We start from the raw sequence: 26,254 nt of genomic DNA on the forward strand, positions 1-26,254 counted from the left end.
GATGGGAAAAGATGCAGCAGAAATTATGGGGATGTATTTCTGAGGGGTTGTCTTTTGATGCTGATTTCAGAGCAGTGCTTTGGTCTGTACTGACAGAGCTTCTGTACATCTTTTATGTGTATATTGATAACTACCATGGTTCTCACTTGTGTTTTTCTTTCATACCTACATTCTTACAGTCTTTTACAAAGTAATTCAAGTTAAAGTAATTTACATCTTTTTTTAGGAGGAATTGTTGTACTGCAGAATAGAAATATATTCTACAGACTGTTTGCCCTGGTTTCCATGTCCTTAGTGACACTGGTTGTCTGCATTTTGGAGTGAGGCCATAAATAGATACAATCATTGACTCTTCCCAGTGTTTGCCCGATGACTTAAACAAATGAGGCTTCTGCAGTGTGCAGCCCCCTGTTTTTCTCTGTTTCCCTTAAATCCATTCAACCTCTTGGTGAATTTTAATCAAATGTACCTGAGGGAAATGGGATAAAAACATCAAAAACATTGTGTTTCTAAGTGTCATGAAAATGAGGTGTAAGCAAAGAAGAGAGCTTTTCTTAGTGACCCAAATCTGAGAAGAGTGCAGCATGACCTTTCTGCTTAGCAGAAAGTTCCTTGTGGTCTGCTGTTTTTGAAAACAGATCTGCAGAGAGTGAGACTTAGATCTCTTTTCAAGGACCCTATTTCACACATTTTGGTAAAGCCAACTAATGTTTTGCCAAATGTTGATAAAATTCTCCCTTGTCCAGTGCAGGCCTCCAGGCTCTGGGGCTGCTTTTCTTAGACCTGGACAGCTTAGTAGACATCCCCTGGTGTGTGAGCTCCAGAATCTTGTGCTTGAAAAACACCTGTAGAGCCCTGGTAGCCCCAAGGTATTCTCTGCCATCTCAGGTGACCATCTGGTCTTCCTCTCCTTTGACCCGCATTTTTTCCTGATGTAGGTTGCAAACGCTTGGGATGTTTTAATTTTGCAAAGTTCTGTGCGCATATGTTTTGCTTTTTAAGACATAAATATTCCCTCTTCTATTCAACTTTGTCCCCCTGGCCGCTTAAGGACTGCAGGGTGAAATTTGCTCAAGCAAAACCTGGTACAAGAGCATTCAGCTAATCCCTTTAGTCCCTGCAGGACAGAGTATCAGGAGAGTTTGTAACTGGAGTCTTGCTGTGCAGACTTGCTTAAGATAAACACTGAGAAATGAACTAGTGTTGGATCAAAAGTTACTTTTGAAATGAGTATGGACTTATGAATCAAAAATAATTTAGGAAATTACTATGCTTTCTTCTTTGTAAGCTATTTAAGATGAACAGACATCATACCTGGAGAGAAAATGACAGAAACACATTGACATAGGAGTCAAATGATCATAAACTGCAATTCGCTTAGATTTATTGCAGGAGTCAAATATGGGAAAAATAAGATTTACAAGGAGTGGGACTCTGTAACATTTAGTCAAATTTTACTTTAGTATCAGACATAATTAGCTCATCTCTCCTGTTACCTGCTGTTTAATCTGGGGATGTTTTGTTGTGTCCCTAGGAGAGAGAAAAAGACATATTGCAGTGATTAAAAAGAGGTACATATTCTTTCTTCCTATTGAGGGCTTGTGGTTGCAGATTCATTGAAATATGCAAAATGCTCTCAGATCTCTGCCAAATCCAGATCCCTGCTGTGCCCCACAGTGGGCTCCTGTGTAATGCTGGGAACTGCAGCGTGTACAGTTTTTTTATTTTGTCTTTTAAGGTAACATGGGGTTGTGTGCGGAAACACACATCACTTCCAATTTCCAAGTGCAGGGTTGAATGGAATCAGAGGGCTGAATTGAGTCAGCTTTTCTCCACCAAACATCTCTCTTGAAATTGGTGGGACAAATTGATGATGTGGGGCTCCCCTCAGTTCCACTGGGAACAGGGCAGGTTGCTCCAAACTGCCGGTGGCTGAAAGGGAAATAGACTGAGCCAAATTCCCAGACAAGTGCATTAAACTGGTTGTTAAGGTACTGGGGTAATTAAGGAAGTTTGGATTTAGTTAGAGCATTGATTGCTGGAACTTAATTTGTTAAAATGTTTTTTGCATATATTTGAAAGCTGCTTGTGAAAAGGTTGATTAAAAACTTGATTATGCAGGATTTGTGATCGGTAATTCATATTTATTGTGCTGGATTTTTATATCAGGTATAAGTATTTTATAAATATTTCATCCTTATCCCAAAAGCTTTTTTAAAAGTTTTTACTGGTATGCAAAGAAAGCTGTGTGGCAAAGAGACACGGGATTAAAACAAAAGAAAAGGTGTATTGTGTGTGAAGGACTAAGGTAACAAAGACTGTGGCTGCATGGCTGCAGAACATGCAAACAGATGTGCAAATACCAGTAGAATTACTCATAAAAGTGAGTTTACTTTTCTGCAGAGAGGAGAGATGCTCTGGGCAAAGTCGCCTTCTGGATCGTTTCAGTTCATAAATTCAGGACCTGGGACAATTCCCCAAAGATTTAGAGACGCAAGATTTTGTGTCCTGGTGGATCTCACTGATATTTGTGGATACAAGCTTAGAAAAAGAGAGTGTCTGATTCTGTACTGAAGAAAAATAAAGGAAATACCTTTAAGGAGCTGGGTAATGGAAAGAGGATCCAGAAATTCATGTACAAATGGATCTAAAAGCACTTTGCCTAGGATTTCTGTTAATGAGAAAAGACTCCAGGGACCAGGAGAGTCTTTGGAGAAGGACCACAAATCATAGGAGATGACCAGACAGACCTAGGGAGAGCAGGACTTTTCAGTGAACATAGCAAATAAGAGTCAGAGGATATGTGAGGAAGATAAACTTTGAAAGAGTACAAATAGCTGGGAGTACGTTCCCAGGTGGTTATCTTCAGTCATATGTTCTGTTACGTGTAGGCAACCAAGGAGTTACTGCTGTATGTAGTCTTTATTATCAACTTTTTGAAATGGCAGGATCCCTCAGAATCACTGGGTTATTGTTTTAACTTGTTATTTATTGCAATGCAGGGTTTCAGAACCCAGATGAACAGGAAAAACATCTTACACTGTAATTCACTACAGTATTTCTTGATAGTTGACTATTATGCTAGTTACACAAAAAGAGTAAAACCAGGTGCAGATGGAAATGTTTTAGAAATCTTTCCAAAAATAAACAAGAGTTGGATGGCTAAAAGTGAAATCTCGGCAGCTTCCTTCTATTTCCAAAGAAGTTGAAATGTCAAGGCTGTTCTATGGAAGTACATTGTATGTGTTTGGCCTAGTGCTACATCCCAAGGTCTCTTTGAATGCCTGGGAATGCTCACTCAGCCTTGGATTACTGTGTATAGTAGAGATATCACAAAAGGGGCTGACCTAGCAGTAGAGAGAGGCTGGTCCCTCCCTACTCTAAACCTTCATTTCAGGAACAGGATGACATCCTACACCCAAAAATACTGTAATTCATCTTGAAAGTTGCTGGGTGTCACTTCCCATCTCTTTAAATTCAAAGACTGCTGATTTCCTGATAGAGCCTCTAGAATCAGTCTTGGAATATAAACAATTGATGACGTGAATACCAGAAATTGTCCTTTTACCTTCATCATGTTGGCTGCAAACCTCACTGCTAAGAGGCTCTGGGAGAGAGAGCTCAGGGCAGTCTGCCTTGGTGGCTCTTCCCCACCAGCAGAGGTTGCTTTCTGAGCCAGGAATCCGAGTCATAGCAGCCCAGCCATTGCCTCTGTGTCCTGCTTGACATCTTGTCTTGATGGATGGTGGAAGATCAATCCTCCAAGCGTTGAATTTGAGTCTGCATGGCAAAGATTCATGTTAGGTCTAAGTTGTAAGTAGTCATCCAGAGGTTCTCCCAGGCATGAGAATATAATAAGTAATGGCATTCAGTGGATAAATCTGATGTGTTTGAGGTTTGTAGCTCCTCTTAAGTTGCTCATTACACTTGAGTCTTGCAAAGAAATCGATACAGTTTACTATACCTCCAAGTGGAACTTGCTGTTTTGGCACCTCACAAGGTCTGCTAGACACTCGTGCAGGCACAGAGGAAACCAGCTCTGCTGTGATCCTCTGCAGTGTAAGCAGGTGCCAGCACAGGAATGGGGACAAAACCTGCATGGGCAGAAGGTGGGATGCAGGCATTGCTGCATAAGGAACCACTGTGTCTGGTCTCAGTCTTGCAATGGACACCTTTGATATATCAAAGAAATGTCATGTTCCCATTGTTTTCCATGATTATACTGTCTGTCCCCAACTGTTCTGTGCTCTGTCCTGACTTTTACTATTAAAATACTTTTCCCTGCTTTCATCTGTATTTTTCTGCTTGTATATTGCTCAGCAGTGTGAAAAAATCCTTATTCAGTGTGCTTATTCTGTTGGGTATCATTGCCTGTGTCCTTCAGTCTGCAGTTAAATGTTTTACCTTGTACATGCTGTGTGAATTCTGTCTTCAGTATTTAGTGATTTTCCCTCAGGAGAATTCCTTCCTTGCGTAAGTATCCAACTTAATGGTGCAGTAGTACCACTTGCACAGAAGAGCTCTTTCATTCGTTTCCAGAGTTATTGCATCAGGTTTTAAGGTAGTTTTCAGGACAGGTGTAGGTAGTAGGTGCCTTCTGGGTGGCAGCATCTTCTGTCACAGGGTGATGAAGAGCTGATGTGAGTTCGCTCGGGACAGGAAGCTCCTTGTGTTACTCCGCCTCAGTGATGCAATATGATCTGTGAGGTCTGGAGACCTGATTGATGCCAGCATAGTTGTCTCCAGCTCATGGGAGTTTAGAAGTTGGGAGAACACCACCAGCACAAAGATCTGCCCCATGTTCCCACGGGAGGATTGGCCTTCCTGCTCTCCTGAGAGCCTGAGAGTGCCTCATGCTGACCAAGAGACATCTCTGAGCATCCCCTTCAGATGTGGGGGGTGTCACCTTTCCTGCAGGGGCTTGTGCTGATTTGTGTGTAAAACTCAGGGTTCTGTAATGCACAGCACAGGAAGTGCCGCCTTATGAAGGTGTCCTGGCTTTGTTTTGACGTATAAAAGGTGGCTTTTAAATTCTGCTAAGTGGTTTTGGGACGTTGCTGGATTTATTAGCTGCTGCAGACAAAAATTTTATGCAATTCACATGAAAGACCTGCTTTCAGCATTTAATTTAGTAATAGATATAGTCTCCTCATAATTCTGAAACTATTTTAAGAATTGCTGATGGCTCACGGAAAACTCTAGAAAATACTTCTGCTTTTCATCTTCACTTGTCCTTTGTTGCACTCAATGAACAGATGAGTCTTGTTTTGGACCTCACCTAGAGCCAGTCTCAAATTGGTTTGTAAAATTGTAGTTGTCTCAGTAACATTCAGTTGATGCGAGAGACAAAAATGGCCAAAGGTCAGGGTAGCTGACAAGAGTAAAACAGTGCTTTAAGAGTCATGTTGTTCTGGATTTTAGACTCATTGATGTCCAACACTGACCTTTTAACTTAAAGAAGAAAAGAAGAAAGTAACAAAAACCCTGTTATGCTTTATTTTTGTGAAAAACTGAATATTTTTTGATTCTCTTAGAACTGCTGAAAGTATCACTTTGCACTGTCACCATTCCTGTCAGTGGTTTCTCAGATACTTCTGGAAGTTGAGGAAGGACCTAGACTTTCGGTATGGGGAGAGTTAACATTTAGAGGTGGTTTTGGGTTTATTTTTCTCCCTTCTCTTGTGATCTCATGCTGTTTCTCAGCTCTGAGTAACTGGGGCCAATCTCTGTTCTGTTCATGTTGAGGATTTGGTCCATCTCCCAGCTCCTGAGTTTGAGCAGTTAAATGAGAAAAGTCACAGCTTTTATTATCTTTACATCAGCCCAGTTCCTTAAGGAGACGATGAAGATTGAAGGTTTTAATTGTGATTTAAGAAGGAAAGCAAAAGCCCAGACCCAGCCAGCACTTTCACAGTCTGGTGCTGGCACGCTGCGTGTGCCATCTCCCTCTCTGCCATGTGAATGTTGAGGGCCTGACCTTGGCCACCTCTCTGGGTGCTACAGATCCCCAAAAAGGTGACCAAGCGTAGTTCAAAGAAGAACTAAAATTTCTTGAAACCTTGGCCAGGCTGTTCCTGATGGTCTCAAAATCTCTCTATGGCCAGTGGGTGAAGTGGGTTGTTTCTGTGGGACATTTTTCACGCAAACCAGTGGCAGAGGGGTTTGGTAGTATTGTAGCATTTTTTGGATTGTTACCCTTTAGAGATGCTTGTTGTTTGTTTGGGCAGACAGTTTTTCCTTTTTGAAGTTGTTGCAACATTTATTAAGTGGATGAAAATGTTTGGATGGGAAAGTTGCTGCTCTGTGCCCTGGGGACTTGTCCTGCTCTTGAGATACAGGATCTGATCCTTTTGCCAGAGTCTTCTTGTGAGGTTATGTCAAGGAAGAGACCTTTAGAGAAGGAAAAAGCTATTACTTGCTCAGAAAAAGGGTGCAATTAGTTGCATTTCAGTTGGCTAAAGGGCCATCATGTGATAATTTAAAAAATTTGGTTTCTTGGTAAACAAGTTAATGGATTTATGCTCAGTTGCACTGAATCTTCAAAAAGCAAAATGGCCCTAGGGCACACAAGTAAAATCTAAGCACTTTCCTTATTATTTTAAAATAAGTAGAACACACTGTTTGATTTTTTGAACAACAGTTTGGCTTTCTTTGGTGGAAGAGTAACCTCAGCTGAGAATTAAAGCCACCCACCTTTGTCTTCAGGCTCCAGAACAGACAAATAACTTGTTCTTTTTGTGGTTCCACTTTTATTTTTTATTAAACTCTTCTCCTCCACTTCTCGATCTTGCACTTTCTTTGCTTTCCCACTTGCTCTTTTCTCCTCATCAGTCATTATGTTTTCTCTCTTTTCTTCTCTCTCTATCCCAAGACGGTCACTTCTGTAACTCTTGAGCTGTAGATGTTCATACACATGCCAAAGAGAAGCAGAAATATTTGGGTCAGGTCTTCTGTTTAAAGGCGTGTGTTAAAGGTCTGTGACAGCCCCTACCTGGTTCCAGCAGCTTCCCCAAGTCTTGGTGCCAATTTCTGCTTCAGTGCAACTTACATTACTTTTATGTCCACCCCTTTATGGTCTGCAGCCCCTCTGGCTGTCCCTTCTGTAACTGGAATTCTTTGTGGCAGACACTGTCCTCCCCCTTGAAGACCCATGGTCTTCTGTAGCACTGCCAGTAGCAACAAAACGTGCATGTAGGCTAAAGGCCTCATTTCTCTCTCTTTATGCAAGTTTTTCATACTTTTGCAAGGTACTAAATATTGCTTAGCAGATAAGAGCAACAGCATGATACCCCCAGGGCTGTGGAATGGGAAAGAGCTGTAATTATTTGCTGCAAGAGTTGGGTCTAAACAGAGAACAGCTTGGGACTGCCTTGAACTGCTGGCAGCAGGTGGGTAGTTGGCTATTTTCTGGATAGAGCAAACACTTTGCAATTTGCTTTGAACTCTTCTGTATCTCACTGAAGGGTGAAGACAGTGTGGGAGACAGAGGTTAATACAAAAACCCCTGGTATTTGATTTTAAGTTGACTTAACACGTTTGCTCATGTTTGACTTCCCTCCTGAGAATGATGATGCTTGAAGATGAGATGGAAAAAAACAGGAGTGTATCTGCACGGTAGAGAAATACTTTCTGATGTTTTATCCTTGAAGAGCTGCACTTTTAAGTTATATGGCCCTAAAATTCACATGTGCTACAGTATGAAGTGAACTTGCTTGGTCTCTGGATTCGTGCTATGCTTATAGGGTCACTGAAGACAGGGAAGAGGGATTTGGTTCCTGTGTGTTCCCTCATACACTGTTCAAATGCATTCAACTCAGCTTTCTAATTCCAGGGGCAAATGCTTGATGTGACCTGCTGGGTTGGCAGTTCTTATGAAGCATTTACAGGCTGAAAATGCCTTTTCGTTCTCTTCCAGCTCCTTCTTGCTAATCCCTTTTTGTTTGTAATTTTTTCAATAAAGAAGGAGAGAAGTTCTCCAAACTGTTTTGTCATAGAGAATGAGATCATCAGCAAAAAAATGAAAAAAAAAAAAAGAAACAGCTTGTTCTTTGTTCTTCTGCAAGGTGTCACTGCTCTCCTTTGATTTTAGCATCATATCAATGCACACGAGATTTTGGAGTGGGTTCAAACAAGCCAGATCCTCAGCTCAAGGAGCCAAATCTTCTCCAAAACAACTGTGTGTCCGTCGTGCTGGGGGAGACCTGCCTTTCATGGCTCTGTCACTTGGTGAGCTCTGAGAGGGGATTCAGGCTTCCAGAAAGTTGGCAAGACACAGGTCCATTCTGTTCTGCCATTCACACAGCCAGATGATGGTAAATAAAAAGCTAAATTGTCCTCTCTGCATGTGGCATCACAACTGTGTTATTTGCAGTAAGGTGACAACAAGTCCCAGCCTGCTGGCACAGAGCACTGGCCCAAGAGGAGCTTGGGTGGCTGAGTGCCCAGCCCTTTCCCTTTCTACTTGCAGATCTCAGGAGAGCTCCTCATTGCAAAAGGCCTCTTCACTGGGTTTTGCAGTGCCGTGGTGTAATTTCAGACAATGCTCTTGTCTCCCATCCGTCTCTGTCACCACATCTCTGTAGTTTCAGAGAAAAGCTAATAGGGTTCAGCTGGTTAACAAAACACGCCTTGCTTGATTCTAAACTGTGTTCCCTGTTGCTAAACATCTCCCAAGAGCAGCTTTGCAGTGGTAGAGTTTGAATGGCATGACAGTTTTGCACCCACTTTCAGATGAAATTATTTTAAATGTAAGAGTCCCAGAGATCCTGAGTGAAAGAAGCCATCCAAGTGCCTTCAGCATTTTTCATTGCAACAGATGCTCCCTGCAGCTCTTGCTTTAATAGCAGCAGACGAGTCTGGCTTAATCTCCTGTACATTTTTATGTAAATTCCTTTTAAAAAACCCTAACCTTAAACTGGTAGCATATACCTAGCTTAAGGGATTGTTGTGCAGCTTTAACTTCTCTTTAAGACAATTTGGGATGAAACAAATCTGTGGTTTGTGAAAGTACTTGTTTCTCTAAGAAATTTAGGATATAAATAGTCTGTCACAATGGAGAGCTACATGGCAAGGTTTGAAGCCTCACTTTGCTGGAAAAGTAGATTTTTTCATCAGAATGGAGGTCAAGTAGACCATGTGTAGTAGCCTATGGTGTGTGGTCCATGTGGTGTCCACCCTTTACCCCTTTCCTCTGATCTCTTTGACAAGACTTTTTTACTCCATGACTGCTGGTTAAATTCTCTTTTCCTTTCAGGCCACTTCTTTTCCTTTTTTTTTTTTTTTCCTTGGGAAATAACATGAGACTTAAAATGTGAAATATTCCTTTTGTGACTTTGTCATAAAAATTAATGACACTAGAAAAGCAGTTTGTGGACCTGAAACAGATTCTAGTGAATAGTATTTCCCTACCTACAATGCTCTTTCACTTTAATTAGCAAATAAACCAGGAAAAAGCAGCAGGCAGGTATTTCTGTGCAGGCTTAGGCTGGTATTTTGTCTAGCACATTCAAAAGCAATGATTTGAGAGAAATCAGATTGGTTGATCACTGTGCTGTATCTTCAAGTTCTCTTGGTCTGAATATTTTGGGGGTGAGGGAGATAGGGTGATTCATACATGAGCAAGACAAACCCAAGAGCTGCCAGTTTGCATTATGTCAATGTATGTAAGAAAATATTTTGATAGAATTTCCATTAAAAGTTCAAAAGCAAAGGGCTCACACTCACCCCAGCTTTTAGAAGCTCTGGTGGGAAACCTGAATGAAATTTAACTCTGCTCAGCGTGTTTTCGTTGGCTGACTCCATGTTTTATTATCTCATGCAATGAGATCTTTCTTGGTTTGTCGATTTTCTATCGAGGACAAAAAGTTCATGTATGTAACAGTGCACATATTGAATTAAAGTGCGATTAAAGGCATGATGTAATGACCCCCTCTCCTTTTCCTTTAGTCAATATTTGCCTGCAGGGTCAATACATTACAATATTGACTTCAAAGTATTCAATATTTTTTTACCTTCTGAGTGTGTTGGCTTCGAATGTCTGTAATATTAAACCTGTTGGTTGAACTGTTGGTCTAAGACTTACTGTCTAAGTAGTTTCAGGCTTGGATGCCTAATCCATGTAGAGCAGCTTTCAAGGCATGTGATAATATCACAACACAGCTGTAGGCAGCTTTCTGAGGTGAACCATTTAACCTGCAGTCTTTGCTCCCAGCTTCCTGATGAGTAGTGGAATTTGTCCCTTGGTGTGCGATGGGATTATTGCCTCCTCTCCCTGCTGCCATCATATTTAGTCTCTGCAGGCCCTTCCAGTGACTGGAGGTTATGTGGGCACATCTAAACCCTGGCCCTCCTGCCTTCCCTGTGCATTTCTGCTGCTGTTACCTCTGTACTCTGTCAAGTGCACAAAAGCTGCTCAAAAAGCAAGATTACACTTTATGTACTCACAGTGCTGTGCAAACATGGCTTAATAAAATTAAAATCGTTATGAAGTCAGGCAGTTGTGCAGGGTGGGCTGGTGCTCATTTCCCTGGGTTCCCAGCTGGGGCACAGTGGGCTGGGTGGCTCCCCCTAGTACAAAGCTGAACCTTCTTATGCTTTCTCTTCATCTGTTACCACTCCCACTCTGCTGAAATCCTGTGCTGGTATCCATCAGAAGGGCACACAGGCACATGTACTGCTTAATGACAACAGCTACGAACCATTTATCCTTCAAAAACGTGACACTTGAGAGAAGGGCTTTGATCATGTTCTTTGTGAGGTGTATAAATAAACAGGATTTTCACCAGCGTGGGATCTTATTACTTTGTCTCTTTAAAAAAATTAAGGAAAGAAGAAATATTTATAGATACTGAGAGGTTAGTGAATTCCTCTAAAGAACCAAGTGTTATAATTAGGAACCCACTGCACTTAGAACTATGCTACAAATAAGCACCTCAAATCCAGCCTAGTCCTTCCAGAGAAAACAAAGGTCAATAGGCTGCTTTGAGGATTAGCACACCAGAATTTCTTGGACCCAGGTACTAATTACTTCCAAAGCTGAGTATGATCACTACTTCCAAATCCGAATTACTGCCAAAACCTCATGATAAACCTCAGTAGTACTTCTCTCTAGCCTAACTTTTGACTTAAGATGCTTTTAAACTGGACTCTAATTAAAGGATAAAAAGCCAAATCTGAAGGAAAGGCAGGGTAACAGTGGAAAGATTTTTCTAGTGGAAAGCTGCACTTCTGCATAGCCTGGTCCAAAGTCATTGAAGACTTCCCATGTCCCCAGCAGCAATCTGGGCTCAACCGGGGTGAAGTGGGAACAAGTGCAGTTCTGAGAACCCAAAAGCATGTGTGACTGACTGCTCCATACTGGGGAAATGGGATCCTGCATTGCCTGTGTGCTTGTGAGGTGGGGTCCCATCTTTCTTTCATGCTGTTGACTGACAGCAAAGGGATGAAGACTGGGCTCAGTATTACAAGCTCCTAGTTGCAGAGACTTATCCACATGGTTTTGAAGGGTTTTCACATTTCCACCGCTGTGCTTGAGGATTCGCTTCTATCTATATTCCATCGTATGTTGTAGCCACAGTGGTGGTGAATCTGAGAGCGTCCTGAGAGACCATGGTTTTCATCCCAGGTGGAAGAAGTGGAAAGAAGTATCAGTTTTGTGAGATTGTGGCATAAAGCAAAAAGGTCACAGTAGCACTGGGGGAGGGGGAGAGGAGTCAGAGTTAAATATGTCAGCAGTTCATTTCTACTCACAGCCTACTGACTTGTGCAATTCCAGGGAACTTGGAAGTGGGAGTCCACATCGCGGATGTGAGCTACTTCGTACTGGAAGAAACAGCACTGGATAAAGTAGCGAGTGAAAGGGCCACCAGTGTCTATCTGGTGCAGAAGGTAAGGACAGCTTTACCTTTGTCTGTCTGATGATTGTGCCTTCCATTTACCAGAAATTCATTTTCAAGGTTCGTTTTGAGATGCTAGTGATCAAAATCTGGCTGTTATTGCAGGACACCTACAAAAATGATTAAGTTGATGGAAACACAGAAGCTGACATAGCTACTCACTGTCTTGGTGCTTACGGAGAGAGCACGGGGTGGAGCAGTAGCTTGTGACCCTGTGTCTGTGGTCAGGGAGTGCCCCATGTGTGCCAGGGCTCACCAGCTCAGTGCTGACCTGAGCCAAGCCTGACACACCTGAGCTGGCTCCTCTGCTTTGCTCTTGGGGGCTTCAAATTGGCAGATATGAAGGGTTTTGTCTTTGCCTTTGGTGCAAGAGTCCAACTAATCCCTCCCAGAAGTGGATTTGTGTCAGAGTAGGATGTAAAACACCCTTAAAAACAAACACCTTGAGGTAAAACAAAAGGTTCACACTCTTATTTTATCTGGATATCCCAAATAATGGAGGAATGGTGTTCCTTCATCACGCAATGAAAAGATGCTTGAAATTATACAGATTCTAGCTTATCAGAGAATCAAATGTTAAGCTCAGGTTTATAGTTGACTTCTAAACTTTAAAGATGAACAGGTTCAGGTTTAACATTGTTGGACAGAAAACATGTAGGTTTTGTCTGTGGCGGTCTCATTTCCAGTTGAATGTGCAGAAGCACTTCGTAGCCCATCAGATAGCACTGGCACTGAGTGTGTAGGAAGCTGGAAAACTTGGTTGTCAGTGTCCTGTGTCATCTTGAGGCATCAGCTGCGTGAAGAGGAGTGTTGAAGCAGTCTCATGGGGCAGATTAATCTGCCTCTCCCCACACTCCCAGTTAGTCAGGCTGAAGTCCTTGTCTCCACAGCCCCTTCTGGAATGACAGGACATCTTCTCTATAATAAATAAACATATCCTACTTGCTACTTAGGATTAGGAGTGATTCTTTCCATCCCTTCCCTTCCCTTCCCTTCCTGGATGTTTTCAGGGTTGTTATCCGGGGAGGATTTTGTAATGATGCTTGTTCCAGTAGCTTCCTGTGTCCTCTCCACACTTTCTGGATGATAAAATGATTTATGTTACACTAGTGAAATCAAATTAATGGTTTGATATCAAGCTGTTAACCTTTAGTAGCTGTTCCATAGCTGTCTTTGGGTACAAGCAGCAAGGCACAGCTTTGGGAGTCTCAGGGGGTCTGGTGGGTTTCAGCTCCCTGTGGAACTGCCGTGACGGGAATGCCGAAGTGTCCCCGCCAGGTCAGTGGTGGTGACACCAACAGCACACAGCTGCTGTGTGCTGGGAGACCCCAGTTCCCTGTGCCTTGCTGTTCTCCAGGAGTGGGAAGCAATGTGTATCTCATGGAAACAGCAGTTCTGGCACCAGTCTTCCCAATCCTACAGTCTCTCCAGTGATAAGCCCTTGGCTTCTGCTGGGTTCTGCTTCCCCCTCTGACAGATGACTCGGTGATGGGAGATGTGGGCTGGCCTAGGGGGGATGTCACTGGAGGCAGCAAAGCTGTGCTCCAGGTGGATGTTGTGGCAGTATTTCCAAGTCAAAATACTGTGCTTTGAGGGAATGTGATTCTTTTAGTCAAGGGAGAAGGAAGATTTTTTGTAAAGAAAGGAGACATTTTTCATGAAAATCTAGTTGAATGCAGAATTTTCTTTCAAATGGAATTTTTTTTCAAAGTGCCTTTTCCCCCCAGCACTGCCAGTCCTGTGCAATGCCAACATAAGTTACCTGCTGCCCCTAATCTTCAATTCATCTTCAACTACTGTGGCCCAGCAGTCAGGATTAGTGTTTTACCCACACTTTTGCCCTGCAAAAAATAAATTTTAAAACAACAAACTAGGTTAGATGATGAAATTTTCAATATTTTAATTGCAAGAGATGAAAAGGAGTGAGGGGATGGGCAAAGGAAAGCAGCCAGGCTGTCTGAAACAAGATGGTATCGTGACTCTTCTAGAAAATATGCTTTCCTTTAATGAAACTGTTTCCTAAGACAGCTGTGATTCTGCGAGAGGTTAGCACCATGCTAATCCTCCCAAAGAAGTTAAATAAAGCCACATATTTAATTTTCCTGAACCAGAAGGGGAGTTATTGTGTAACTGCTAGTGGTCTATTTAATACAAGTCAAAAGTTTTTGAAATAAGAATGTATCAGGTTTTAAGAAGCAAGAAAACCTAAACAGTTTCCTCTTTTTTGGCACATCTTACAGTGTTATTTTAGGTGTGAAGCAGCTCGAGTGAGAGTTCAGCCATAAATCCCTGTAATATTTTACTGGTCCTATTTTACACTGGAGATCAAAGATCGGAACTGTAAGCCTGTCTTCATGTTGAGTCCAAGGACTTCAAGACATTCACTTTTGACACCAGCAGGTTGTCAGGGTGTTGATATTTTGATAATCTCAGGCTGAGTAACAAAGAGTTGCTCGAAATCTGAATTCATGGAAGTGTTGATACAACTCCTGAGCAGAAAGCTTGGCTCATAAACAAATTGCCTATTTCCTTTGAGTATCATTTAGTGTACAAGCAAGAGATTTGCTGAGCCCACTCCATTGTTGGACTTCAGTGTCCTCCTACCAGCTCTAGTGGACACTCTCGGTTAATACAATCCCTCCTCATTGGATTGTTTGTGGGAGAAGGATCACCTTGGGAGTCAGCGGTGGTCATAACCAACCTGAACCAAGAATTAAGGGACAGCCAAAGCAAGATGCCAGCAGAATGAAGTTGTTTGAAGGGAGCAAACAGTTCCTGTAACTTTGTGAAGATACGGGATTATGCTTGACCAGGGTTTGTTCCTTTTTCCCATTGGTTGGCTGACCAATTTTTCCCTTCTGTTCCTTGACAAGGTGCTACAGCAAGTCCACTGATGAGAGCTGCTCTGCCTAACCTGCTCTGAACCTGGCCAGTGAGTTAGTCCTGGCTGCAACAGATGTTTCTGATTTTATAGGGAACAAGAACTTGTATCATCCCGGCATGCATGTGCTCCTTCTCATTGCCCAGCTCCCTAGTAATAAGTCTGAGACTGAAAACTCACATGTGCTTTCTGGAAGCACTTTATTAGTTGAAGAGGCAAAACAAAACAAACCCAAGGGCTCTCATAAGCAGGGATTTAGATCTTCCTGTGCAGAGGAGCCAGCTGCTAAGCAGTGTGACCAGCTGTGGTCACAGGTCCATCTGTTTTATAATGCCAACATGATGGTGTGTAGGACCCCCCCAGCCCCAGCAGTGCCCTCTCTCACTTTGGTTTTCCAGTGGTGCCATTGCTTTGGCTTTCTGGGATGTGTGGCTGCCTGCAGGGAGAACCAGTAGCATGGAGTAGGCTGTTGGGTAGTGCTGGACAACTGAGTCTTGAGGGCAGTGCTGAAAATATTGCATTTAGGATTTGGAAACAGGGAGAGAGAAATCCTCTGTCTGTGGTTTGATTTGAAATGCAGACCCGCAGCTGCCAGCATTGTGGATATCGGCCTTTCACTCAAAGAAGTGCCCTTTCCAGTATTTCTTGGGCACTGCTAGACTTTTGGGGAGAGATGATGTCTTTTATTAGCCTGACTGATAGAGGGGGATTAAAACCAGACAAGCTCTCACCACCCAAGCCCTGGTTTCTATGACACATTCATTAGAAAGGATTTCCTGGGGGGTGTAGCTCCTTTTTTACATTGTAAAATTGTTTTGCCTAGCCCTGCTGGGCCTCTCCAACTGCATTTCTAGATTCAGCTACATTTATAAACCCCTTATTCCAGGTTGATGTATAAGCCCAGGTGACTTTATTTCCATCTGCAGTAAAATCAAGCTGAGTGATGTGATCCCCAACATAGGCACATCCGTAGCAATTTGCCAAGGAAACCACTTCCTACTGGAGGTGCTATCCTTCGGCAGTGTTTCAGCTCTCTGGATTCCTGCGTGCCCTGGCACTCCACAGGACAGCTGGCAGACACTGCTGGCTCTTGGCAGACAGTCACGGGAAGGGCAAAGCATTTAAAAGGTGCTGGGCAACCTCTGGATTATTCAAGGCAATTCTACACAGCTCTGATATTTTGCAAATCTGGACATTAAAGATGTGCTTAGGGAAATCTCCTCTCATCCCGTGTCTCTGTCAGAAAGAGATGGAGATAATCCTGTTGCCAAAGTTCCTCTGGGCAGCCCCTGGGATCACTCCTGGAACATCTCGCTCTCTGAGTGTGACACAATTGTGACATCTTTGTATGTTAAATGCTGGGCTTGCAATTACTGGGAATCCTTTCAGGCTGCGACCGTATCATGTTAAGGAAAAAGGAAATGTATATTTATAACTTAAACTTCTGTGCCTTGTGACAGTTGGTTTATTCTCCACGTAGAGGGTGAAGAGGAATCGTGATGTTAAAGCAGGAGGCAATCAGCCAAGACTGTTGTGGTGTTGGAAACAGGTTTCTTTTAATTCAGTAAGGTAGAATAAATTGAAATACCTTCAGTGCAAGGTCATGTTATGTTATATATGTGTTTGCTGAGCCCAGGAAATGGTTGATTGCATTCTCACTCTCCCATGAGACTTCCTCCATAGCGTAGGTTAAGTTACTTTGCCTAAAGTTTCTCTCCTGTGAAACAAAGGTAACACAGGCTGGTGCTTCCCTAATGGTAGATTTGTTACAGCTAATTGCTTGGCGAGTGTTTAGTGCTGTAATTATGATCTGAGTTAAAGCTTTGCTTGTGTTTCACATCATTGAAAGCCCTTCCATTGAATTATAGCCTCTTGAATCGGATATTAATCCTGCTCAAGTACACTTAAAACAAGCTTGGGCTTTTGTGTTCATTGTAGGCATTTTTCTAGCAAACTGGTATTGCTGCAGGAGATATGAAGGGAAAGAGGGTGTGCTAAGGCACACAAATATTCAGGAAGTACAGACCGTTGTCAGATGGTCAATCAGAGTTGGAGAGAGAGAGAAAAGCAGCTTTTAATTCGGGTGGGAAAGGGCATGGGAGCTTTTATTAAATTACTAGGACTTTGTTCACTCTGACCTGAACGTCGGGGTCTCACAGTGGTCATGGGTGATCTTAGGCAGGCAGGGATTTCTGAGAGTCTATAAAGCTATTTACTCTCCTTTCTGGTATGGGTTGGCATCGCTTACACTAAATTTATACCCCTGTGGTGTGGGTCCTTCCAGGCAGCATGGCCAAGCTCACGTACTGGGTCAGTGAGTTATGAATGTAGCAGTATTGTTAACATTCTGTTTGCAACTGGAATAACAGAGTTGGCGGCCCTTGTGTTGCGGGAAACAGCTTATCATAAGCTGTGCCCTTGTGACCTTCCAGGCAAACCAGGGCTGCTGATTCATGGTGTGACTCCCTGACAGCCCCAGACCATACAGTTAACCTTCTGGCACTACTGTGCACTGCAGTTAGAAAGGATTTATAGCCATTGTCTGGTGCCAAACCACAAATGGGATTAAATATTTTAAGAGTCTTTCCTTCAAAGCAAAAGGTAAGTGTAAAGTGTGTGCACTTGAGGAGAAAATGGACACCTGAGACTGTTTTTTCTTACTGTTTTGAGGAACAGTGGTTCTCCTGCCTCCAGGTAGAAAAAGTTATCTCTGAAATCATTAAACAGGTGTCAGAGTTTGGAAGAGCTGGGATTTGTATGCCAGTCAGCTTCCTGCTGGTCGTATACTTAGAGGCTGGCACACAGAGCAGTCAAAACGGAAACTAAATTAAATAGCTAAATTACTTTATGGCACACAAGTAGAGTATTTCTCTTTGTTTTTCTGAAAAGCACCATCCCATGTTGCCACTCAAAATAAACTAGAGGAATAATGTGATGGTTCTTTGAGGGCAGTTATTGCTTCTTCACAAAGGTAAATAATGAGAAGGGAAGTCAGAAGTAAAACTCAAATAATGAGTTTTGCTTCATTAAGCAGCTGCTAAAGATTATTTTTACTGCAGACTTCACTTAGGAAATAACTCAGGGATGGTTGAAACACTTGGAGCTATTCAGGTTTGCTCTAGCATGAATATGCTCAGAAGCTTTAGCTTTGTTGGTGCAGTCAGGTGAGTAATTTGTGATTTGGTAATTCAGTGTTCAGCAGCAGAAATATTGATGAGTTGTAAGGAACTAGGACATGGGTTAAAAAATCCTGCTAGAAATTTATGTTGGCTGATATTTTGTTCAAATTTTGAGTATAATAAAGTAATAATTTGCAAATAACATGGTCAATAGTCATAAAACAGGTACTTTTGTTTATCTCACCTGCATCTACACATTCCTGTCTGTCCTGTAAAGCATGATTCAATCTTTGTTGAAGCCAAGCATGGCTCCTGTGGTACATGGGAGAAGTTTCATTTATGCTTTGCAGAGAGCAGACTTGCATTTACTTCTTGATTACATGGTATTCAGTGGCAAAGCAAGAAACACAGTTCCCAAATCCAACCTCTTCAGCTCCTGACTGCCAGGACCATGTTTCTTCAACATTAAATTTCCTGATGTGCCCAGCCTTCCTCATTCTTCCCAGTGCCAAAGCGGCAGTGGGAAAGAAGTGGAAAACAGAGCAAACTTTGTGACCTTAAAAGTTGCAGAGTAAGTGTTTGCATAACCAAGGATGCAGATTACTCCAGGATGCTTACTCCATTCTACAGAGGGGAGCACTGGACATGATCCCAGGTTGGAGACTGACAACTGCCTCTGGTCTCATTGAGGGATGGGGCTGATGGGAGTGTAGATAGCTGTAGCCATGTCTGAAATCCTCTTATTTCAGAGGATTTGGTTTACTTCATCATTCCATGCCAGCACACTGTCTGCCATGTGATACAGCTCTGGCATGGGTGATGCATCCCAGAGCTGTGACATAGCCACTCCTGCCACAGTGAACATGATGCTGACAGCTTAACACATTTTCTCTTTACCAACTGGTCAGGGAAGCTTGAGCGCACTAAAAACTTGTGTCTCACCAAGGCTTTCTTCTCTTTCAGGTGATCCCAATGCTTCCCAGGCTGCTCTGTGAGGAGCTCTGCAGTCTCAATCCCATGCGAGACAGACTGACGTTCTCTGTGATTTGGAAGTTGACTCCGGAAGGCAAGGTACCTCAGGCAGCAGGCAGTCATCCTGCTAATCAGTCCTCCCTCGGTGACCAGCCCCTGCTCTTGTAGTGGTAAAAATGGCATCCCTTAACACCCAGGTGGATAGCAAAAGTGACCAATACTGGAGGATGTAGGACTGTCCCTGTGTCTTGCCTTGCTGATGATATATTGTGGAATTTCCAACTGGAATAATCTCTCAACATGGTTGGGAAAGGAGGAATATTTGTATGAATCTCAGGAATGGAGAATGTCCTGCTCCTTGCCAGGTCAGCCAACCATTTAATGTCTTACCTCCAGCAGCAATTCAGAACTAATGCTTTGGGTGGGACGAGATGTGCCCCCGACTCCAGCCCTGCCTCGTGCTCCCAGGCCGTTGTGCAATGCGGCGGATGCAGCAGTGTCCCTTGGTGGCCTCTCTGGTAAACAGACTATTTAATTCCTCTTCAGAGCTGCAAATTACATCAATCCAAATAAAGCATGATAGCCCTTCAGCAAAGGCACGGTTCCATCCTCTGCATGTGTTATTTCCAGGGAGCAGTTGTGGAGGCTGTCTGTCGGTGCAGTGAGCTGCCTTCCCCTGCCTGCCAGCACTTCCCAGGTCTTCATTTCTCTCCCTATTCCTCTCCCACACTCTTTGTTACCCTAAAATCTCTCCTTTGGTTATCACAGGGTCCCCTCACTAATCAAGGAGGGCCGAAGACTGCCAGTACCAGAGCACTCTCTGGTCTATGCAAAATACACGTTTTCTATTCACATGGTTTTTTTTTAACCACTGTTGTGCTCATACATAACTCTTTCTGTAGGCAGTATTTCTTGTGCCAATTTGGTAACTTTTCACAAAAATTCACTTTACTTCCTTATTATTGTCCCAGCTGCTCTGAAGGATGATGAATCTATCTTTACCCTAGCAGAACTCTAGCAAAATAGGGTTGTAGTCCTGATTCTGTATTTCTGCAGTGAGTCCCTGCTCTGACACTGAGGTGGGTTGTATTTGTCCGCTGTGAAAGGTGTTCCCATTCCTATAGCAACAGCGTGATTACTCATGAGGCCTTCTAAGAGTAGCTACTAGGTAGACCTTTTATTGACTCTGAGCCATCTTTGAACAGCTAAAAGTCAAGTCTTAATTAAAATAAGCCTTTAATTACATCTTGTCTCATGTGCCATGCAATATAGCTTTTGTATTTCAAACAGTGCTCAGTCCAATCCTGTCTGACCAGTGAGAAAATAGCATTCAGCTCAGGGAGCAGACCTCTGAAGTGGTCTGGGCCATGGCCTTGCTGTCCCTGGGAGAGCAGACTGCCTGTGGCCATCTCAGCAAACTGGTTTCTCCTACAAGGCCTTTCAGGGTTACAGTCTTAGTCGAGGTCACTTGATGTGAATGTCAGGTGAAGGCTGGAGAAGAATTTACTCTTTCCAAGAAGAAAAGTGGTTTTAGGGCTTTTGCCCAAGAGGACATTCTTCTAAAAGCTGGTATTTCTAGGTGTTACTATACCTGTATCTCAGTGCAAACCAGAATCACATGCTCCCCCATGCTCTGCTGGGTGAAAGGGAGGTGAGTCAAAGGCCCCAACACAGCCCTTGAACCTCAGCTGTTGGTGGAGAGCCATGAGAGCACTGACAGTGAGGACAGGATGTTGCTCAGGACTATGGGTTTTTTTCAAAAGAAGCCAGAACTGGGGAAGCCTTATCATAACTTTAGAAATTCTTTAGATGCTGGTGCTCTGTGTGGACTCTGGGTGCACCACGTTTGCTGTGATGGAGGAGACCTTGCAGACTGATCTTGTGGGCTACTCATTGTAATTTCCAAATCCCAGCTCACAACCCCCAAATGTTGCTCCTCCATGATGCCTTGCCCATCCCTCAGCCATGGTACGTGGGCTAGCCCATGGGAGCTTGCCCTTTCCTCTGGTGGGATTTCCAAAGCAGGGGCTACTGACCTACCAGATGTGCATCCTCCATCACAAGAAGCTGAACAGTGTTGAATGGATGCAGTAGAGCACAGAGCAGGTGCTGCCAGCACTGTCACAGCATTTCTGTCCAGCTTTGTGGCTTTCTCTTCCTTTCTTTCTCACAGCATAGAGGAAGAGACATGCACAGAATAACCATGAGGTGATGGTCAGAGCACTTTATATTGTAAGATGCCATGTGCTGCATCTCTGCTGTTAAAGTACTTTCAAATTAGAAATAAACTTGGAAGTCCTGTGACTTTCAGAGCTCTGAGTTGCTGAGTTATACAGCACATATGTTCTCTGATGCATTAAGGAGGGGGGCAGCAAAGGTATTTTGGGAATCAGTCCCTTCCTGTTAAGAAGAAGGTTTGTGTCTGAAGCAGCATCCTTGATCAGGCTGTCATAGAGAGCTCACTCTTCTCCCTGGACACTGTCACTTGCAGAATTCACCATGTCTTGTTGGGCTGATGAAGGGGTAAGGTGGCACTTGCAGCTAAGGCAGAATTACAATTCTCCAATCATTCTCTGAGCACTTGTGCTTTGAATGGTTTATCACAAACTGCATCTGTCTCTGGAGCCCTCATGCCAATGCATGACTTTTGTGAAGAGCCTTCTGCCCATGTCCCTTGGTGCCTTGTCACTGTCTTGATGAGCTGTTGGATTCTCTTATATATCTCAGCTGAAAATAGGTTTTCCTGTCTGCTTTAGGAAGTAATTCTGAATTGCTACTTCTACAGTATTCTGCTAGGGAGTTTAAAATGGAAGTGGCTTCTGGTTTAAAAGAAAATAATTTTATAAGCAATTTATGGAATATTTTCCTCTCAGTTCCAAAGTAGTTTGGAAGCCCAAAAAGGTTCCTGGCTTGAGTTTGGACCTAGAACCATAGACATGATCAGAGAAGCAAGGGATCACTGACTGTCCATCTCTCCTCCAAACCCACCAAAGTCCTACTCAGGCACTTTCACAAGTGCTAGTCAGACACTGGGGTCTTGAAAACAGAGTATTCAAGAGCCACACTTCAAGTTATTCTGCTGTGTTTAAGGCTGTGTTTTAGGACAACCTCTCTGGCATGTGTGTATCTGCCTCTTGTCACTCCTGCACTTGGTAACCTGTGAGCCACCATACTGGTATCAACTCCCAGATGATGTGATGTTCTTTGAGCTCTGTGAAGGAGGGAAGTCAGGTAGAGGAGGGAGATGCAAGCAGTCCCCTCTGTATATGCACAATATATTGTTACCTGTTTCATGCATATACACTTTACTAGATGCTCGAGAATCTGAACTGGCAAAAGGCCTGAAGGTCTCAGCAGGACAAGATCTTCACTTGAAGATCACAGGGAGTGGGGATGTCTGGTGCCATTCCTCCCAGTGTTTGTACAAGTTCCCAAGCTTTTGTGCCCTGGAAGAATGAGTCCTCAGACCAATTTGCACTTTGCAATTTTGCAGATCCTTGATGAGTGGTTTGGGCGGACAGTCATCTGCTCCTGCGTGAAGCTCAGCTATGACCATGCACAGAGCATGATTGACAGCCCTGGGAAGGTGTTGTCACCTGAAGAGCTCCCCCCTGTCTCACCTCAGCATTCGATAGCTGAGATCCAGGAGGCTGTGCTGAACCTGCATCGAGTGGCGCAGCACCTGCGCAAGCAGCGCTTCACCGAGGGTGCCCTGCACTTAGACCAGGTGAGTCAGTCCAGCCCCTTCAGGCTTCACCAAAGCAATTTCACCTTGTACTCCCTAAGAATTTCCTGGCCAGTCTAAAAACTCGAAGGGGAAAATCAAGGCTGGAATAGAAAGGCAGCTTTGAGTACCAATGTCTTCTTAAGAGCAGCATCAAATTATGTACCATAAGCACTAAGGAGGATGAAAAGAAAAAAATCCCTGTTTTTAAAGGAGTGATCCATTTTCCAACATTTTTCAAAATCCTAAAACCCTGTTGGACTGGGTAAGTAATTCATACAGTGAAACAAATCACGACAGTGTCGTTCATTATCATGCAGTTCAGATATTAGTGCACATTTCACTGGGAAAGGCTCATCCTCCACATTTCTTTCTGTGCTTGCAATATTCTTGTTTTCCACAGCTTTCATAGCAGTTCTCTGTGCTGGGAAAATGGCTGAATGTTATCTAAGCTAATACTTGTAAGTGTTGGGTGTGTTTCAGAGGAAAAATGCTAGTGAGGAGGTTTTCTGTCTGGGGTGATTTAAATAATCTTGTATCAGTAGTGGTATGTGTAATTTCTATTTTACAAGGAGATCCAGATATTTTAGGCTACCACAGCAAAAAATGCTTTTGCATATGATGTTAAGCTGCTCTGAGGTGGCTTCTGGTAGTTTTTATGGGTAGGAGGTTCCAGTAATTTGCAGAACGCAGTGGTCTTCCTGAGCAGGAGACACAATAATCTCTTAATATAAGGAAGCTCTATTGTTTCATTTTGGAAAATGAGTCAATATAAGGGTATTGCTGAGAAAGAAGCTATGTATGGAGTGGTGTAAGCAGGGCTGTTGTATGTAAGACATATGTTGTAACCCTTCCATTTTACTCAGCATTGTAGTGTTGTCTCCAGTTGCAAGAAAGTCTAATTTTAGAGAAATCATTGCAGAGCAACAGGAGCAAGAAGAGTCTATAATCTGTCACCTTCCCCAACAGAGCACGTGGCTTATTCTGGTGAAGCTTTTGTGAAGAGGAGACAATGTGCTTTCCCCCATGTCTAAGATGGGCAGAATGACAAATTCGTATCTTGAGTTTCAGCAGAGGAGTTTTTATTTTAGGATAAATCTGCTGTAGACAGTGTGGTATCTGAGGCTATCTTGCCTACATCTGTTGTAAGGGATCTTGGAGGACTGGTTCAGCACACATAAGTGAGTCTGGAGCAAGGGCATTTGCTTAAGGTCCCCCTAAAATAATTTTTAAATTATATTAAAATAATTTTGGGAAATCAAACTTCCACTTCAAAGTTTTCTTAAACCTCTTTTGGAACAGAGACTTCCCTCTTTGAAGTTTAGCATACAATGGCTAATAAACTGGGCCTTTGATGCCAAGCACACCCTGAATGCTAGAGAAACATAAAAATCCCAGCTTTTGCATGAGATCAGCTGACTGGGAAGCTTTGGTGGTATCTGAGTTGGAAAAAGAGTCCATGGTGACTGGGAGCTGTGGCCCAGAAAGGTCACTAGCTGCCTTCCACAAGTTACTGTTACAGTGTAATGCTGAGTGCTCACTGTGTGCCCCTGAGTTGAGTTACCTGTTATCAAACTAACCTCAGGGGAAATATGTTTTAAGCCAGCTGTGACATTTTCAATGGGAGGATTTGGCCACGGAAGCATCCTGTTCCAGTGATAGCCCATAAATGATTAGCTGTGTTTTGTTTTGCTCTGTGCTCCTACAGAGGAGCCATTAAAGAGAACATATTGGAGCATCATTTGTGAGATTGGGATTAAAAACCACAGCTAAGGGCACCAGAGACAGCTGATCCTGCTCAGCCCAGTTCCCAACCATCATGATAAACTGAGTTATATCTCACAAGTGGCACTTTACACTGTGCAGAATCTCTCTCTCCTGGCAAGAATGTGAAAGTAATGGTCTTTGAGGAGGAAGCATATTTTAGATCAAGGGACACTTTCACCACACTTATTCGAATCAAGTACTGCCCTGATAGCTTTATTTTGATAAACTACACCCTCCCCAGCCCATGGAGAAAGGGGTTGCTGCAAGGCCTGAGTATGAACAGTGTGTGAGGGACAGGTTTGTGGACATGGCCAGTGGCATATGGCTGGACAAAGCAATCTGTGTCTTTTAATAGAAGGGGACAAATCCCTCTACTTTTGCTTCCCCAGTTCCCTGAGTTCCCATGGGCACAGCTGTGTGCCGTGAGCCACTTCCAGCCCCAAGTGAGCAAGCAAGGGTGGATCCAAATGGGAAACACACCTTTCTAATCACTGGACCTCTCACTGATTTCCTGTTGAGTAATGTAAATCCTGAACAATGGAAGACAAACTCCAGCAGGAAGCTTGGGGCAATGAATTATCGGATTCCAAATAAATATGTGAGTGAAGGAAATGATCATCTCACAATCTTAAGGGAGGGGGTGGCTGGGCATGGATGACTCCTGTGCTTTTTTTTCCAAGGGATGTGAGCGCTCTTCCTATACGTTGTGTTATGTTTGGGAGTTCTACCATGGAGTAACTCCTGACTGAACAGTGAAGACTTTTTTTGCTTACTTCCACCCTGCCATTTTTCAGTGTGAAGTGTTCCTGTGCTTCCTGGTGGTATTAAGAAAATCCTGGGGGAAAGAATCTCCCATCCTCCCTTGCCACTGGCTGTGGTGGCCTTGGGCTAGTGCTCTCCCTGTCTGCCTCAGTTTTCTCTTTGGATTGGACTGATCTGTCCCACAGTGTCCATATAGTTCAGGATTTATTCCCCAAAACTAAGAACATTTCTCAGATGAAGCCATTCACGGGCATATCTTTGTAACAGCAGAAATACTGGTTGGCCAGGGAGCTCCTTGGAGCTGACACAGGATGGCTCCAGTAGGATGCAGCAGTGTCAGGCTGGCCCTGCTGTGGTGAGGAGAATGTTTCCTGTTTGAATGTCACTGCTGAATTTTTACAACCTAACGTGAGAGCAGCATCTGTTTGCCCATAGTTTTATCTTTTAGCAGCAATTTTAGAAGCAGGAATCTCCATAGCTCAGTGGATGAAGAATATACATATATATTTTAATAACTTAAGAATTACATATCTGGGTCACACAGAAGACCTTGAGACATTACAGAGGTAGCACAGAGTCTGGAAAGCTTAGGATTTGTGGGTTCAGTGTCAGTATATGTGTGTTTCTTGGGGCTGTGTAATTTTGAACTCCTGCTTTAGTTTAATCCTGGCCATAGCAACTTACATACCTGCAACCCACTCTTTCCCCCCACTCCCCAGTTCCTTTCATGCCTCTGCAGAGGTCTGGGAATCCTGCTGGGATTGCAGGGACTCCTGCTGCATTGGACCTTAAGTCTGAGGACCTTATTTGCAACCAGAACCACACATCTCTCATTCTGTGGGGATCCAGCTGTCCCCATAGGCCCCTTCTGGGGCTTTTTCCCTAGAATATGGTTTCCTGTGCTGCTTGCCAGCTTCCTAGTTCCAAAAAGCAGCTGAGCTGAGTTTTAAAGGTTTAAAGACTTTGCACCTTCAACAGCTAAGGAGCTTATGAAACTTTGTCCACACAGAGAGAGATTAATGTATTTCTTTGCTTCTCATACAGAGCTGCAGCTTTTAGGTGCAAAGGCAAGAAGTCTTGTATGTGACTAAGAAAAAATGTTCAGGTCTTTGCAATATTGTCTTAGGTATTTGCA

The 26,254-nt window shown here is 43.3% G+C and overlaps 1 protein-coding gene across 4 annotated transcripts in view; it reads left to right on the forward strand.

Moving 5' to 3' along the window:
* DIS3L2 (DIS3 like 3'-5' exoribonuclease 2) overlaps positions 1-26,254 on the forward strand; it is a 184,518-nt gene that overhangs the window by 99,041 nt on the left and 59,223 nt on the right. For all 4 annotated transcript variants that reach the window (XR_011152723.1, XM_069024458.1, XM_069024459.1 and 1 more), the window contains exons 12-14: positions 11,774-11,886; positions 18,858-18,965; positions 22,360-22,593. Coding sequence is in view for 3 of the 4 variants with exons in the window: in XM_069024458.1 (XP_068880559.1) it covers positions 11,774-11,886; positions 18,858-18,965; positions 22,360-22,593 (455 nt within the window). In the remaining variant the exon portion in view is untranslated. The remainder of the gene's footprint in view (positions 1-11,773; positions 11,887-18,857; positions 18,966-22,359; positions 22,594-26,254) is intronic.

This window comes from Aphelocoma coerulescens, chromosome 9 (genome assembly GCF_041296385.1).
Source record: "Aphelocoma coerulescens isolate FSJ_1873_10779 chromosome 9, UR_Acoe_1.0, whole genome shotgun sequence".
NCBI lineage: Eukaryota > Metazoa > Chordata > Aves > Passeriformes > Corvidae > Aphelocoma > Aphelocoma coerulescens.